This window comes from Sus scrofa, chromosome 6 (assembly GCF_000003025.6).
Source record: "Sus scrofa isolate TJ Tabasco breed Duroc chromosome 6, Sscrofa11.1, whole genome shotgun sequence".
NCBI classification, from domain to species: Eukaryota; Metazoa; Chordata; class Mammalia; order Artiodactyla; family Suidae; genus Sus; species Sus scrofa.
The window spans coordinates 134722151-134738239 of record NC_010448.4 but is presented as its reverse complement, the minus strand read 5'-3'; the positions used below and the strand labels follow the sequence as shown (position 1 = coordinate 134738239).

The 16089-nt window shown below is 37.7% G+C and overlaps 1 protein-coding gene across 4 annotated transcripts in view; it reads left to right on the top strand.

Annotated features, from left to right (window-relative positions):
- The window catches only part of PTGFR (prostaglandin F receptor), a 49734-nt gene extending 38828 nt beyond the window's left edge, over nt 1–10906 (top strand). For 3 of the 4 annotated variants that reach the window (XM_005665359.3, XM_013999328.2, XM_013999325.2), the window contains exon 3: nt 6971–10906. In XM_005665359.3, coding sequence (XP_005665416.1) covers nt 6971–7261 — 291 coding nt within the window. In that variant the 3' untranslated portion in view covers nt 7262–10906. 4 annotated transcript variants of the gene reach the window in all.

The following is a 16089-nucleotide window of genomic DNA, read 5'->3' as shown; positions in this document are numbered from 1 at the left end:
TTGTGGATGTACCTCTCACTGTGAGTCGTACATATAGTATGTTGCTCTGGTTTACAGGAGAGTTTCTGCCTTTCTCTTGATTTAGGATCCCATAACTGCCAGGATGATCAGTTATTATGGACTGATGTGCTAGCTTGTGTTTCGATGGTGGTCCAGCTCTATGATAGAGTCTGTAGTTATAATAAGGATGTTCTCTTAATTGTACAATTTGTTCGCATTCAGTTATGGGTAAGTTACTCCTGTTGCAACTAAATAGAGTCTCTATTTGGTTTGTAGAAACTGTCTTTTGATTGAATTAATTTCCCATTTTCTATTTTTCCTTAAAACATTATCACATATGAGATATATATATATATATATGTATAAATGTATACACACACATATAAATGTATATATATACATATATACACATATATTTTATTTATTTAAAACTTTTGTTATATTTGGTATTCTGGGATAAATGACTATTTTTTTCCTTTGAAAAGTGTCATAAAAAGAAATTACAGTTTTTTGTTTCTTTCTTTGTTTGGACTAGCAGTAGGGGACCATGTAGACAATTACTCCTTGGGGTTCTGGCCTGAACTTTCCTCCTAAACAGACTCAAAAAAGTGCAGGCCTGGGAGAAGATGCTGGAATAGAAGATGAAAATACATGGATTCTACAAGTTAACCTTCTCTAGAAAGATTAGTATTTTGTTTTTTCAGATATTATACTTTTTTCCCCTTCTCTATGCACTGTTCAGTTAAAAATTTTTTTTCCCACTCTTCATTTTGTACATCATTTCCTCAGCTGGCAGGAAGAAGCAAAGATGCATATAAAGTATTATAATTTGGGACTGTCGCATTCTAGAGGGAGCTGTCTTGATATAGCATGCTCTGTTTTCTCATCTCTTTGTGACTGTCAGAGTCTTTAGAAAGAGGAAAAAAAATGTGCTGTCAGCTGGACCATTGGTTAATCCTCTAGCAACAAATCAAATAGAAGAAAAGTTATCTGTGCAAGTGTTTGTATTTTGCAGCACTGATGTGTACTTTGGGGGTAGGCAACATTTCACAGCTGTTCTAGAGTCATGTGCTTTTGTCTGTTTCTCCATATATCACATGCTTTTGTCTGTTTCTTTTCTCTGTTCTTTTTTATCTGTTTCTTTTGTCTCTTTCTCCATATGCCATATGCTTTTGTCTGTTTCTCCCTGAACTATAATATTTCTGTCTTACATATCTCTGAATCATTCACTATGTGCAAGTACTGTCTTAATTTTAATGAATGGAAAATGACCAAAACATTACCTTCTATATTCAACAGTATAGAGATTTATAAAATTTAGGTTTGGAAAAAGTGTTTAGTTGAAAGATACATCCTGATAAAGCCTTCATGTTTCAATTAGTTACTTTTTTAAAAAAATCTATTATTTGGGAGTTGCACTAGAGCAAGTTTTTTTTTTCCCTTAATGTTCTTATAGTCACTGATGCAGAGATAAAAGAGTCTGTTTTAAGAATAAATGCCATACAGTTAATTCACCACAAATATATTCAACTCTGAAAGTTACCTGTTGTATTGAGATGGATTCAGTGATTTATATAATGTGCCTTTTTCAAAATTGCCATTAAGATTCAATTAAATCGAAGGTTCTAATTTGCAGGTACTCAGAGGTGCTATGACATTTAAATGTCAATCATCTGTACATAGTTCTTTAGCCACTAGTTATCCAAATTAACATAAAGATTGAACATCTCAAACATGGAGACGTAATGAAGTGGCTTCTTGGTAAAGCTTCCAAGTGTATCTTTGTCATTATCTTGTAAGACTGAATTGTAATCACATCATCACAATTGGTCCCCTATCTCTGGGGTTATTCAAGTGCCAAATCTAAAGATCAGTCTTTGGATGACAATGTTATAAGGAACAATAATTTGTGTATGCTTTCATTCTCCAAAAAGCCTCCCTAAACTAAGTCTTCTATGATGACAGAAAGGAGGGAAGGAATGTCTGCTTCTGGATTAAGATAATTGTGTGTGAAAATACCTGCTTCCGTGACTAGAAACTACGTATATTTTTCATAGTGTTCATATGAAAATAGATATTGATAAAATTCTAGAAAATGCTTGGTATCTAAAGAACTTGGATATTCTATCAGAAATGGGTTTTTTATGTATTGTTTCCTTAAAAAATTGGTGCCAAGGAGAAATCCAGACAAATTATAGCAGAATCTCAAAATTAGTTAAGTCTGAGTAAATGAAGTTTTGGTGTACTAGAAAAATTGCGAAAACTCATCATTTTAATGATGGCATCTGTGATCATATACCAGAAAGTAGCTCTGCCTGTAGTATCAGTTCTATGTCTTTATTATATTATGTACCAATTATAACTCTTTGTTTTCTTGCCAGTCTCTCATCATAGGGACTTCATTCATTGAATTCATTTAACAAATAATGACTTCCCCACTGTATGCCAGGAGCTGGGGTACAGAAGAGAACCAATCAGACAAAGATGCATGCCTTCAAGATGATATTTTAGCATCAGAGACAGATGTGAAAACTAGATAAAGAATCAAAATATATCATATGTTGGGATTTCTCTAAATATTGTTCCTTTCATCACTAGCATCCACCACAATGCCTGGACATAGTAGATACTCAAAAACTACTCACTGCTGGATTGATTTACTTTCATGATTACTTAAAGGAACAGAAGCATAATTCTTGAATTTACCATTGATTTTAATTGTGAACAGCCACCGGAATACTGATACCAGTCAACAGATATACAGACTCAGGATGGGTGATGCTGGAGTAACTTCCAGAATAAAATTTTAATAAGAGCTCTGTTATCTATGAGTAAACTAGCCTGGCAGATTCACTAATTCGATGACCTTAACAGGTAATCTAATTATATTATGTGACACAAATGAATGGAGATTTTATTGCATTATCTATCTATTTGGCTTTTTGCAACTAGAAATGAACAGGAACACTCCTGCCCATACACTTCTTGGATTTCATTATTTCTCTCTCCTTTTAATGTCGAGTGTCTGAGAAGTATCAGGTTAATTCATTGATTTTTCCATAGAACATCCAAACCCTTGTCCCTGTCCACTTCTCAGTATCCTAATCATTAACGAAGATGACCAAGGCCCCAAAGAAGGCATTTTAGAAAATAATACATAGTAGTTACATGTCGGGTAGCTCTTGGAAACTAGATGAAAGGCTGTGTGTGTGTGATGAGGATCTGGGCTTGGCTTTCTGGAATCCACGTTCCAGTGGGCTGGCTGAGAAAGAATGCTTTCAAGGCGTATGAGGTGACTCTTGATGGAGCCCAGGGAAAATGGTAGATATTCCTGTTTTTCCCCCAACTCCCACACTTCTGCAAGTCCTATCAGGGCTGGAATTCACCAGCAGTTCTGCTGCACTTGACTCCACACACATAGACACTCATAAATAAATAACATTTGTTCTCATTCATTTTTGTTTTTTGTTTTTTTGTTTTTTTTTTGGCCACACCCATGGCATATGGAAGTGTAAGGGATCCAGGAGCCAGGGATCAAATCTGAGCTGCAACTTCGACCTATGCCACAGCTGGGGTGACTCGGACTCCTTTAACCCATGGCGCCAGGCTGGGGATTGAACCCATACCACCACAGAAACAACACCAGATCCTTAACAGAGGGAACTCCCTGGTTCTCATTCTTTAGTACGGTAGTACAGACCTACCTTGGAGATATTGTGGGTTCCGTTCCAGACCACCACAATAAAGCAAACATCACAATAAAGTAAATAGCCCCAAATTTTGGTTTCTCAGGGCATATAAAATGACATTTATCCCATTTTGTAGGCTATTAACTGTATAGGCATTATGTCTAAAAACCAATGTACATACCTTAATTAAAAATATTTTATTGCTAAAAAATGCTAACCACCATCTGATAATTCAATATTGTCACAAACCTTCAATATTGTGAAGGGCAATAAAACAAGATATGCCTGTGTATTTGAACAAATTACTTGGGGAAAAAAAGGGCAGATTAGGAAAGTATTGCAAGATCTGTCTGATGAATTAGTAAATTAGAGACAAACCAAATGAGAAAAACAAAATCCTCTGCATTGCCACTGGCTAGAATTAACCAAGGAAAATATTGAAATAAATCCCAGGTTTTTTTTTTTTCCCTAAGGCATACACAAAATCACATCTTCTTTCCCCCCCAAATTGGGATCATACAATCAATACAGTTTAGTAACCTGCTTTTAAAAAATTAAGATTAAATCACAAAATCAGTGCTTGCATATTTTCCGTTACATGAAAGTACCATAGTTTATCTTTTGTTGCATAGCTGGGTTTTCCTGAATTGTCAATACTATACTATTGTCAATAATATACTAATGATTTTTTTTTTTTTTTTACACAAATGCTCTACCCACATCTTTATTGGTGGCTTAGTGTTTGGTGCTTCTCCCAAGCTAGGCCCTAGAGCAGCCTCTCTTCCAGGCTGGTGCTGGGGGTCAAGGGAGCGAGAGAGAATGAGAGTGAGTGTCTGGCCACTGCCCTGGTTCTCTGGAGAGAAGCCTGGGCACTGGTTGCCCTCAGGAGAGGACTCAATGTTTTTTTCTCATGGCTAGTGACCACACTGCTGCATGCAAGGGAGGGAGGAGAGAAGGGCTTGCATTTTAAATTTGCATGTTCTAAGCTAGGCCCAGCTGTTCCTTGCAATTGCACCAAGCACCTTGCTCCCAGACGCATACAGCTGTGTCTTGGCTGTGCTCTGAGATCTCCAGGAACACACCTAGTCATTAATAGGAAATGCTTTCACTTAGTATTCATGAGGCAAGAGAGCTATTGATTCCTTTATTCTTGAACAACAACAACAAAAAAACTCCCCCCAAACTCAGCAAATAGATTTAAATTCATAAGCACAAGCAATGTCTGCTTTGTTTGCTGTTGAATTCTCAAGGTCTAGCGTATTACCTGGCACATAGTAAAGAAAAAACATACAGTGAAAAATGTCTCAATCCAAAGGCCAATTGGATCTTGACTTTGCTTTCTTCTAAGAGAAACAGGGCTTATCTAGGCTTATGTCTTCAATCCCACTGGTTAACTTAGGGAGCAGTGATATAAGAGTCTATACCTATTGTGTGGGAACTAGTTTTCTCTGTGTTGGAACTTGGTCAGCCTTATTTAGCTAGAGAATCTTTAGGCTGCAGTTTGATACATTTTCCCCTGCAAAATGAACCATAAAGGAAAGAATCATTTCCCAAAGGATCTGCATAGACTATAAGATCTTGTTCCTTTCAGTGGCAACAACCACCCTGGAATCCTTTACTAGTGAATGCTTTTCTGTTAAAACTTTAGAAACATTTTCAGCCTCAAAATATTAGATCATTGTGGTAGATGAGCAAATGTTTCTCTGATGACGAGTTGTTGTACTTTTAGAAATAGCCTCACTGAATAAAAAGTAAAATAATATTATTCATTTTAGAAATCACTGAAAACATCAAAAGTATTAGCTTTGTACTGGATATTAGAGATAAAATTAAAAGGAAGAGATGCTCAGAGATGTACAGGTAAATACATGATTATCATGTAATGTGTTAAGTGATGTAAGTGATAAGAACAGGGTGCTCTGGGAGCACAGAGGGGGGAACAGCTTGCTAATTTATCTCAGTGATGTTGGACAAAGTTTCATGGAGGTGAGTCCATTTTTACATGGGCTCTGAAGGATGGATAGGAGTTTGTGAGGCAGAGAAATAGGGAGCAGAGTTTCAAAAGAGAGTCACACAAGCCAAAGCTCAGAAGGGCTTTGCAAAGGTGAGGCCTTTGCAAGGGTTGGTGCATAGGATGTTGGCAGGAGAGATGAGGTTGTAGAGTAGACTTCAGAGCCCTCATCAAGGAGGCAGTTAAGGAGTTTGTACTTTGTTTTGATGATAGCAGAATGTTTTGGTAGGAACATTTCTCCTTCAACCATTAGTACCACCAGTCCATATTAAGATGTTTCTTCCTGATAATGGTCCATTAAGAAGACCAGAAGACTGGATTTTCTTTTCACTTGGGTTCTAGGCTTTGCTACATCTTCTCTTCATCCCGGTGTCATAATAGTCTAAGTCTCCCTTCAGTTTTCAGTTTTATCTTTTGTTCATTTATTTGTTTTTTGTTTCTATAACCAAGGCATTTTCAAAAACTTCTTGTTTATCTGTTTTGCAGTTGCTTATTTAGAAGTTAAAGCTGGGATCAGCTGGACCCATTCTAACATATAGCTGGGACTGTTTATGGAATTTATTCTATAAGATGATGTTTTTAACATCTGGAGTGGTCAGGAAATGGACACATGCGACCAAATTCTACATGGTCTTTTAAGTCTCAATGGTATTGAAGAGGAGAACTCATTTCCTCAAAGCACTTAGACAATTCCATTCCACTTTTGGAATATTTTAGCCAAGAAAAACTAGGGTAAAAGATAAAGAAAAGGGAATATGAAAGAGAAGACATTGGTATCATTGTGGTTACCAAAATTCTAAAAGCAACATTCCAGAACAATATAACATACCATGTGAAAATCAGTATCAGGATGTTCAGGATGTTCTAAATTAATTTTTTAAACACTCATCTATAAGTTATTTAAACTTTAGTTTCTCTGAACTTTATTCATAAATAAGCTGTATTTTTTTCTTTGAAACTTACAAATGTGTGTTGGCTTTGAACTTTCTATTCAGATCTATTACTAGGATCAGTGTTTGTCCTCTGAGTCATTCTGTTTGTGCATATTTGACTTACCATTTAAGTTATCATTTTTGTAGTTCTGATGTCAATTTGAATTCAAAGGATTCAGAGGTCTACATCATTGCTTTTTGTCAGTATTTTGCAAAATAACATCACTTTGTGGAAAGTGAAATGAATACCATGCCTCATGGCTAGTTAAATTAAAAAAACTGTAGGTCTGAGAAAATGTCTATCAACTGAGCTCTATTTTGTTTTTGTTTTTTTGCAGGTGACAATGGCCACCATTGGAATCAATGGACCAGATTATCTGGATGCCTGTGAAACAACCCTTTTTACTCTTCGAATGGCAACATGGAATCAAATCTTAGATCCCTGGGTATATATTCTTCTGCGGAAGGCAGTCCTTAAGAATCTCTACAAGCTCACCAGACGCTGTTGTGGAGTGCATATCATCAGCTTACATGTTTGGGAGCTTAGCTCCATTAAAAATTCCTTAAAGGTTGCTGCTATTTCTGAGTCACCAGTTACGGAGAAAGTAACTCAACAAACAACCACCTAGTTCACTAGGACAGTAAATCAGCATTAAGTCTAGGACAGGGTGAAGAAAATTTTTGGCGATGTTTCAGTTAATTGTAGACATGCAAAAAGCCTAACTGGAAAAATCAGCCCTCACCGAGGTAGTTTGGGGGCACTTTTGTCAGATGTGACTTTTGAAATTTTTAAATAATCTGCGTAATTGCACATATTCATATGTTTTTCTCAACTGGAGGTAAATACAATGAAATAATGCCATAGGAGTCAAATTGAAAATATTTTTGGGCTTATCTGTGTTATTGAAGCTTTTGAAATGAATGACTCCTTTGAAGCTGGTAGCACTTACTTGGCCTGTTTATCAAAGAACATCCTAATACCACATACACAGTGAAATGGCTCTTTGGGGTCACTGCTCTGTAGCAGTTCCTTAGAGACTAGGCACAATGAGATGGAGTGCCTGTTTTGATCTTGTCTGTTTTGTCCCTCATTATGCAGCCTTGATTAAGACATGCATGGTCATGTCACAGGGGTTCACTCTGGCTTATAATGACCTCCACGTACGTGAGATGTGGCTGTCAGGTTGCCTGATCTTGCGAGCCTCTTTAGAATGAGCCTATCCTTGTCATATTGATGGATATGACTGCTTGCATTTATTATTATGAAGGTCAGTTGTTGTTTGAAGATATTCATAAGTCATAGATTTGCACAGTTTTCGATCACCTTTCTCTCTGAAACGTCTGGTGTATAGTCAATAATTTTTAGAGAAACAAAGGCTGTATCAGCACATGTTGTATAACTTGTAGGTAACTTGTGTTATAGCAGTTCCTGAGAAGCTCTGCCATGGATAATGCAAACAAACAAAAAATAACCCCCAAGTGACAGGTGCAAAGAACATTGGCAAAGAAACTTTACCTTGGGTTGTCATTTCTATGTCAGAGAACAAAAGAAACACAACCCCTAGAGCATAAAATGCAAAGACTATCTGTAGGTGGCATGTTTCTGCTTTCCACTTACACCACCACACACACACGCACACGCACACGCACACACACACACACACACACAGCCCATCAGAAATTTCAGTTGAAAGAGGGTGCTTTCGATCTGTAAGATGGCATCTTCTACAACCTGTGCTGCAATGTCAAGGGGAGGGTTGGCAATTCACCAGGCACTTGGAGGCTCTCATAATGGTTAACCAAGAGATCAAGGGATAAAATCTCTCCCCAGATTTCCCAGTAAGACGTTAGATATTTTCTCTGCTTGTTTGTATAAATTTTAGGAATCACTCAAAATATCCTGAGTCTATCAGAGCATAGGGTATTTAATTCTGTTTTACAATAGAGAAATGCATTTCTGTAAAATGGGTTCTTTGACCTCATTAACTGGGGTCTGTTTTAAAATTAATCTTCCCTGTGAGGCTTATTTTAGATTCTCTAGGAAATTTGTGCAGTTCAATTAGACATTATTTTCACATATTTTTTTGCTCCTAACTGGTAATTTACATTGGAATTATTGTTAACTTAGGTGAGTGAAATTGGTAAATTCTAATGAATAAATTAGAAGAAATTAAGCAAATAGCCTCACTGAAGTTTTAAAGATAACTACTTTTTTTCCACAGTGAATTTAAAGTGGGGCAACAAACATATGCACTGGCATGTAATAGTCTTAATTTATGACCAGGAAATGATTAGTCACACAAATTTAGATCATCCTCATATATAGAGCACATAGTAGATGCTCAATATTTGCCAAATTGAATTACAGGAAAGAATTTCTTGGTGCAAAGTGAGCATAGATGTGCAAAAATTTTTGCGCATTCTTAATTTAAAAGGACAACTACATATTGGTTATTTTGGGATATATATATGTGTGTATGTATATATATATATGTATATATATATATCTCCAATGTATATACTTTAAAAAAGCCTTTGCAATTTGTGATTGCTGTTATATTACATAAATGTTCTCATGTGTTTTAGGGGCATTGAAAGACTAAAAAGAACTTGTAGATAGTTTGGAGGAGATATTTATTTCCCACAGCTGCTTGAGAGAGTGTTGACATTTGGGGAACTGAGGCACAAGGAACTGAAGCTCCATCTTTTTGCCCCATGTGGGGCAGGATGCTGCGTGAACATGCCTGTGGATGCAGACTGGGGACAGCCCTGGAGGAGAAACCCTCACCCAGGACTTTAGACCTCTTCTCCTTGAGGCTTCTACTCAAATGGCACAATTATTGCTCTCGTGCCATGATGTCACTTTGGCCATGTGTATCTGGGTTGAGGAAATACTGTGACATGATCATGTACAGGAAAGTATGAGCTTAGCACAAGATTTGGAGGAGTGACAGGGCAGTCATTCTCTGTATATCCTGGAAGGTTTAGCTGTATTATCTGAGCATAGGTTTAGGGCTAATAAATGGATTTAATGATGATGAAAGAAATAGGCACCAAAAATTGGAAAAAAAAATAAGTGAAAGGATATGTGTTTACATTGTATTAGGCTTTTATTGTCCACAGAAAATGAATTAAGTGAACATAACAGTATGTATATCTGACTTCAGAATTTTATTTCTGTTATTTTATGTATTTTAATGTAGTTTGGCAACTTATTGTGTAATAAGTAATAAAGTGGAGCACCTACCAATAACTTTCATGTAAATGTTCCCAGTGGAAGTGTATTTGTTCAAATTACTGGAAATAAATAGCACAAATAGTGTTCAGCAAGTTTATTAGTTTTGAAGTTTTATGCTCAATTTTAAAATTTGTCCTTAGACCATCAGAGTAACTTCTCATTGGATTCAATATTAGCTAAGCAACTTCGCGTATAACTTGATTATATCGTTTCTGGGGAATTCTATTACTCTAGGCAAGTAACTTGAAAATGCCAGACATTTTTTGATGTTAGTAAACGTTCAAAAAAAATGAGAGCCAACCCCCCCAGTAGAAGAGCATGTGTTTTTATGCTTATGAATACGGAGACAGTTCATGCTGATTCTTACAGCTGTATCGTCAAACATCAGATTTCTTACTGATGGATTTAGCTGGATAATAAAATATGATCTTTAAACATTTTTTTTCAAAAGGCATAAAGTTGCTTCTAATTATCTGTATTGATGAAGTGAGAAATACTTAAAAGTTAACATCTACAAATACAGATATCATTAGCTGTATCTGTCTTGTGTAACAAATGCTCTCGTTTGCTCATTTTCAGTCTTAAAAAGAAAAACCTGCTTCAGTTTTGTGCCTAATCTGAGTTTAGAATCCAAATGAGATTATTCGTTAAACACATAAAGTGAACTTTTTGTGAAATGTATTGCTAGCTTCACCTGTAGCACCGTCATTGCTCCAAGTTACCTGTCTAAGGTGGGACTATAAAGATGAGGAGTCTACATTTTCTTCATCTGGGGGTCAGAATATTTTACCACTTGGTAAATAGTGTTGGACTTCAACTTGTTTTTGACTTATTTTAACAGCAGGTGAAATGTGTCATGTGAATAAATGTATTTGTGCTCTTCATACTTGTTGGATTGTAAAAGAGAGTAAATAGTGTTATGTATATTTTGCTGCTTCTATCAGTATGCAACTATTGTAATTTTAGTGCTTGGACTTGTTTAAAAGCTCAAACAAATGATTTTTAAAAAATAAAGGTGGACTAGTGTTTATCCAGAGTGGTTATTTTATTTTATTTTATTTACTTTATTTTAATTTATTTTGTTGAGGGCCGTACCTGTGGCATATGGAGGTTCCCAGGCTAGGGGTGGAATCGGAGCTGTAGCCTACACCGTAGCCACGGCAAAGCCAGATCTGAGCCGTGTCTGTGACCTACTCCACAGCTCATGGCAATGATGGATCCTTAACCCACTGAGCAAGGCCAGAGATCGAACCTGGTGTCCTCATGGATACTAGTCAGATTTGTTTCTGCTGAGCCACCCTGGGAACTCCCAGAGTGGTTATTTTTAGATGATATAAAACATGGAACTCTTGAACCTAAACGCCTGTTTTTAATCTGCTGTTAGATGGGAAGAGTTTCAGCATGTTATTACCTTTTCCTATACCTTTCCTGCCCACTCTTCTGTGCCACTTGCTTTCTTTCCCTGTGCCTAATCTTATGTAGGTAAGTCATAATTCTGATAGGAATCTGATCATTTCCAAAACACAGTGGCCCAGGTATGTCTGTGATAAAAACAATGCCCACATCTCAGTGCCATAGCCAGAAAGTTTTGTGTCTCACCTATGGATTCCACCCACTCAGAAGGGGAGCCCTGTTCATTGAGACCTCAGGTGACAGAGCAGCCACTGTCCTATATGTCCTATTTGCTGTGCTAAAGGGAAAAAAAAAAAAAAAAAAAAAAAAAAACCAGTATGATAAGTCATGCACTGGCTCTTAGAACTTCTACCTAGAGGTGATACCTGCTGCCTTTGCTCACACATCTCTGCCAGAGCAGTTGGTATGGCCCTACTAACTTCAAGAGGGGCAGGTAAGGACTTCCCACTGTGGTGCAGCAGGTTAAGGATCCAGTGTCATTTCTGTGGCAGTGTGGGGTTCCATCCCAAGCCCCGCCCAGTGGTTCAATGTATGGCATGGTCGCAGCTGTGGCATAGGTCACAACTGTGGCTTGGATTCGGTCCCTGGCCCAGGAACTACCTATGGCACAGGTGCTGCCGGGGCACAGGGGCGCGGAGAGGAGCAGGTAGGTGGGTAAGCGCAATATGATATGCCCAGGAAGAGAGCTGAAAATAATTGGTGGACAGTACTAGTGATTTCCACGTTAGGTATTTTTTTTTTCAATATTGTCTTCCTAACAGCATTCAAACTGGAGCCAGGTTAAAAACATTAAAAATATCTTTTTTTTTAATTTAGAAATAGCATGGGATGAAAATATTTGTGTTTTATTTCTCTAAATATCTTGTAATCTATAAAGCAGAATGAATGCCACATATATGCCACATGCTTTTGGATTACAACAAAACACTATGGAATAAAAAGTGAAAAACTTGGTTCTTAAAGATGCAAGGAGTGAGTCATTTCTGCAAAATGCCCAAGAATTGCCTGCTTGCAGCAACATCTAAAATATTTGCTTTTCTAAATAAGTGAAGATGTTTGAAATATATTTTTGCCTTTGCATTCTCAGTCTCCTTATAAGAGAATATCTTGATACCTTGTTATACCTCTTGCCATTGAATTTTATCAAACTGTCAGAAAACCCAAAGTAGTGTAATAGCACTATAGCAAGATTAAACTACATTTCTTATTCAAGTGACAATAGTCGCTTCATTTTGAACCCAAACGTGAAGTAAATGGGGAACTTGGCTAAATTGCCTTTGAATGGATAAGCAATGAGATCCTGCTGTATAGCACTGGGAACTATGCCTAGTCACTTATGATGGAGCATGATAATGTGAGAAAAAAGAATGTATATATGTATGTGTAACTAGGTCACCCTGCTGTACAGTAGAAAATTGACAGAACACTGTAAACCAGCTATAATGGAAAAAATAAAAATCACTATAAAAATAAATAAATTTAAATCATGGTAATCTTGAGATGTAAATTCTATTTACCAAATGTTCTGCTCACACCTTCTATAGGGAGTTACTGCAAGCAACTGCTAGCAGAGCTGACTTTCCACCCTGCAAAATCATCCACTGAAACCGATATGATGAAAATAATTGGTGGACAGTACTAGGTTTTTATGCTTTCAATAATATCCTATTTGCTAAAGTATAGTTTTTAGTTAGTAATCTAGGTGGTTCATGAAAGAATAATGAAAATACCATTTTATATGCTCCTATTCACAACAAAGTGACATAGAATTATTGAAGTCTAATGGAACATATTTTGGATTTGAAGTGCCCTTTACATTTCTACTTAGGATATAAACTCTTTCTATTCAATTTCATTCGATTTTTTTTTTTTTCTTTTTAGGGCCACACCTGTGGCATATGGAAGTTCCCAGGCGAAGGGTCGAATTGGAGCTACAGCTGCTGGCCTATACCATAGCCACAGGCAACACTGGGTCTGAGCCTCATCTGTGACCTACCCCACAGCTCACGGCAACGCCAGATCCCCAACTCAATGAGCGAAGCAGGGATTGAACCCTTGTCCACACGGATACTAGTCGGAATCTTTTCTGCTGCGCCACAGTGGGAATCCTGAAATATTTTTAATGTCTGGTAAAATTCCAAATTAACAAAGTGCATTCTGCTGTTATACTGCTAACTTTCCCATGTTAAAAGAGGCAGTTCTTCACTAGTACACACCTATGTCAAGTTAATTAAAAAAAATCAGATCATATGAGACGTGCTGTTGCGTTCGGAACATTTTTGTTTCAGTAGTCCACATCGATACATTCAGAATACTGTCCTTTAACAGCTAAATATTATTACACAATATACATGTACTATTATTATTTATTTAGTGGTCTCTCTCTGTGGCATATGGGAGTTCCTGGCCAGGGACTGAGCCCGTCCCATAACAGTGAAAATGCCGGATCCCTTAACCACTAGGCCGCCAGAGAACTCCCTACGTGTACCATAATTTAAATGAACAATTTTCCCATTGAAGGAAAATTTTTATTCCTCATTCAAACAATGCTTATTTTGATATGCACACCCTTATACTTTGTATATCCGTTTTGTGGAATTGATGGCTTAAGACATGTTCATTTTCAGTGTCAATATGCATTACTAAACTTGCAGTATGTATCCCCATTCTCTTCTAAGATGCCCTATTCCTGACATCACCTACTGTGTATTCCAGCAATCTTTTTATTCACCAATATGATCGGCAAAAATAAATCCCATTTAAGTCATCTTTTATGCTACTTGCATTTCCCATTGCTAATGAAGCTGAGCATCTTTTCATACTTTTATTAGTCATTTACACTTCCTGTATAAGAATTTCCTGTTCCTGACCTTTATCCATTTTTAATATGCTCATTTTTTTCTTTTTGACTTGCAGGAAGACTGTGTATGCTAAGGAAATTATCTTGTCAGCTTTGTCAGGTGCTCTAGCAAAGTACAATAGACTGGTTGGCTTACACCATAGAAATTTATGTTCACATTTCTGGAGGATGTTAAGTCCAAGATAAAAGTGCCAGCCAATTAGATAGCTGGTGAGGGCTTTCTTCCTGGCCGTCTTCTTGCTATGTCCTCACTTGGCAGAACAACAGGGAGAGAGGGGAGAGAGGAGGAGGGGGAGGGAGGGAGTGAGGGGGAAAGTGAGGAGGAGGAGGAGGGAGGGGGGAGTGAAGGGGAGGGGGAAGTGAGGAGGAGGAAGGAGGGGAGGGGGGGGAGTGAGGAGGAGGGGGGGAGGGAGAGAGGAAGGTGGGAGGGAGGAGGGGGAAAGTAAGGAGGAGGGAGAGGGAGGGCCGATGAGGGAGGGAGAGAGAGAGAGACAGAGAGAGGAAACTATCTGGCCTCTTTTTCTAAGGGCACTAATGGAATTATGAAGCCCCTGCTCTCGTGACCTCATCGAAACCTAATTACCTCCCAAAGATCCCTCCTCTAAATACCATTACATCATTACATTGGGGGATAGGGCTTAAATATAGGAATTGGGGAGAGGGACACAATTCAGTCCATAGCAGGTATTACCACTTATTTTTTATTTATGTTACAAATACTTTTCTCCCAGGCTGCCATTTTCTTCTGCACTGAAGATGTCTTTCACCCTACAAAAATTTTTACATTTTTACTTAGGCAGAACTAATCTTTTATGGATATTTTGTTTTGTTTCTTGTTTAGAAAAACTTTCAGTCCTCAAAGATTATTAAATGTGTCATTTTCTATGATTAGAGTTTTACTTTTATTTATTTATTTTTTTGTCTTTTGTCTTTTCTAAGCCACACCCACGGCATATGGAGGTTCCCAAGCTAAGGGTCTAATCTTAATCAGAGCTATAGCTGCCGGCCTACGCCACAGCCACAGCAATGCAGGATCCAAGCCCCATCTACAACCTACACCACAGCTCAGGCAACACCAGATCCTTAACCCACTGAGCAAGGCCAGGGACCGAACCCGAACCGCAACCTCATGGTTCCTAGTTGGAACATTTACCACTGTGCCATGACGGGAACTCCCAAGTTTTGGTTTTTATCTGTTAATTGCTTAGTTTTGATGGAATTTATATTTTTGTGTCATGTGAGATGACCATCTACCATCTAACTTTTCTTTTAAAATCCCAGATGTATAACCAATAGACTCAACATCATGATAGTGATTTCAGAAATGTTTAAGTCAAAAAAATATATATATATTTTTTGTAGGGCCGCACCCATGGCACTTGGAAACTCCCAGGCTATGGGTCCAATTGGAGTTACAGCTGCCAACCTACATCACAGCTACAGCAAAGTGGGATCTGAACTATGTCTGCAACCTACACCACAGCTCACGGCAATGATGGATTCTTAACCCACTGAGCAGGCCAGGATCGAACCTGCATCCTCATGTACTTGGTCAGGTTTGTTACCTTGGAGCCACCATGGGAACTCCTAAGTTGCATTCTTAAAGTCTTATCTTGGGTATGGTTCCATTAGGTTTTTTTTTTAATATTGCACTTTGCTCACCTGCCCTTATTATTAAGTCAGGCTGGGAAATAGGGGTCTAGCCATATGATAATAAAAGTAATACTCCCCTAAGTATTCAATAATGAAACAGAGACCTGTCACAGTAGGACACCAACTTTGAATTGTTTTTCTGCTAAAGAATACAATGCGTAATGCCATTTTCTCGTTACCTTATATCTTCTATGATCATCAATCGTTTCCAGATGGTGAGGTGGGTTAATTAGGAGGTGAATTATTTTTCTGGGGCTGTTACAACAAAGCCCCACAGACTCGGGGGCTTAAAC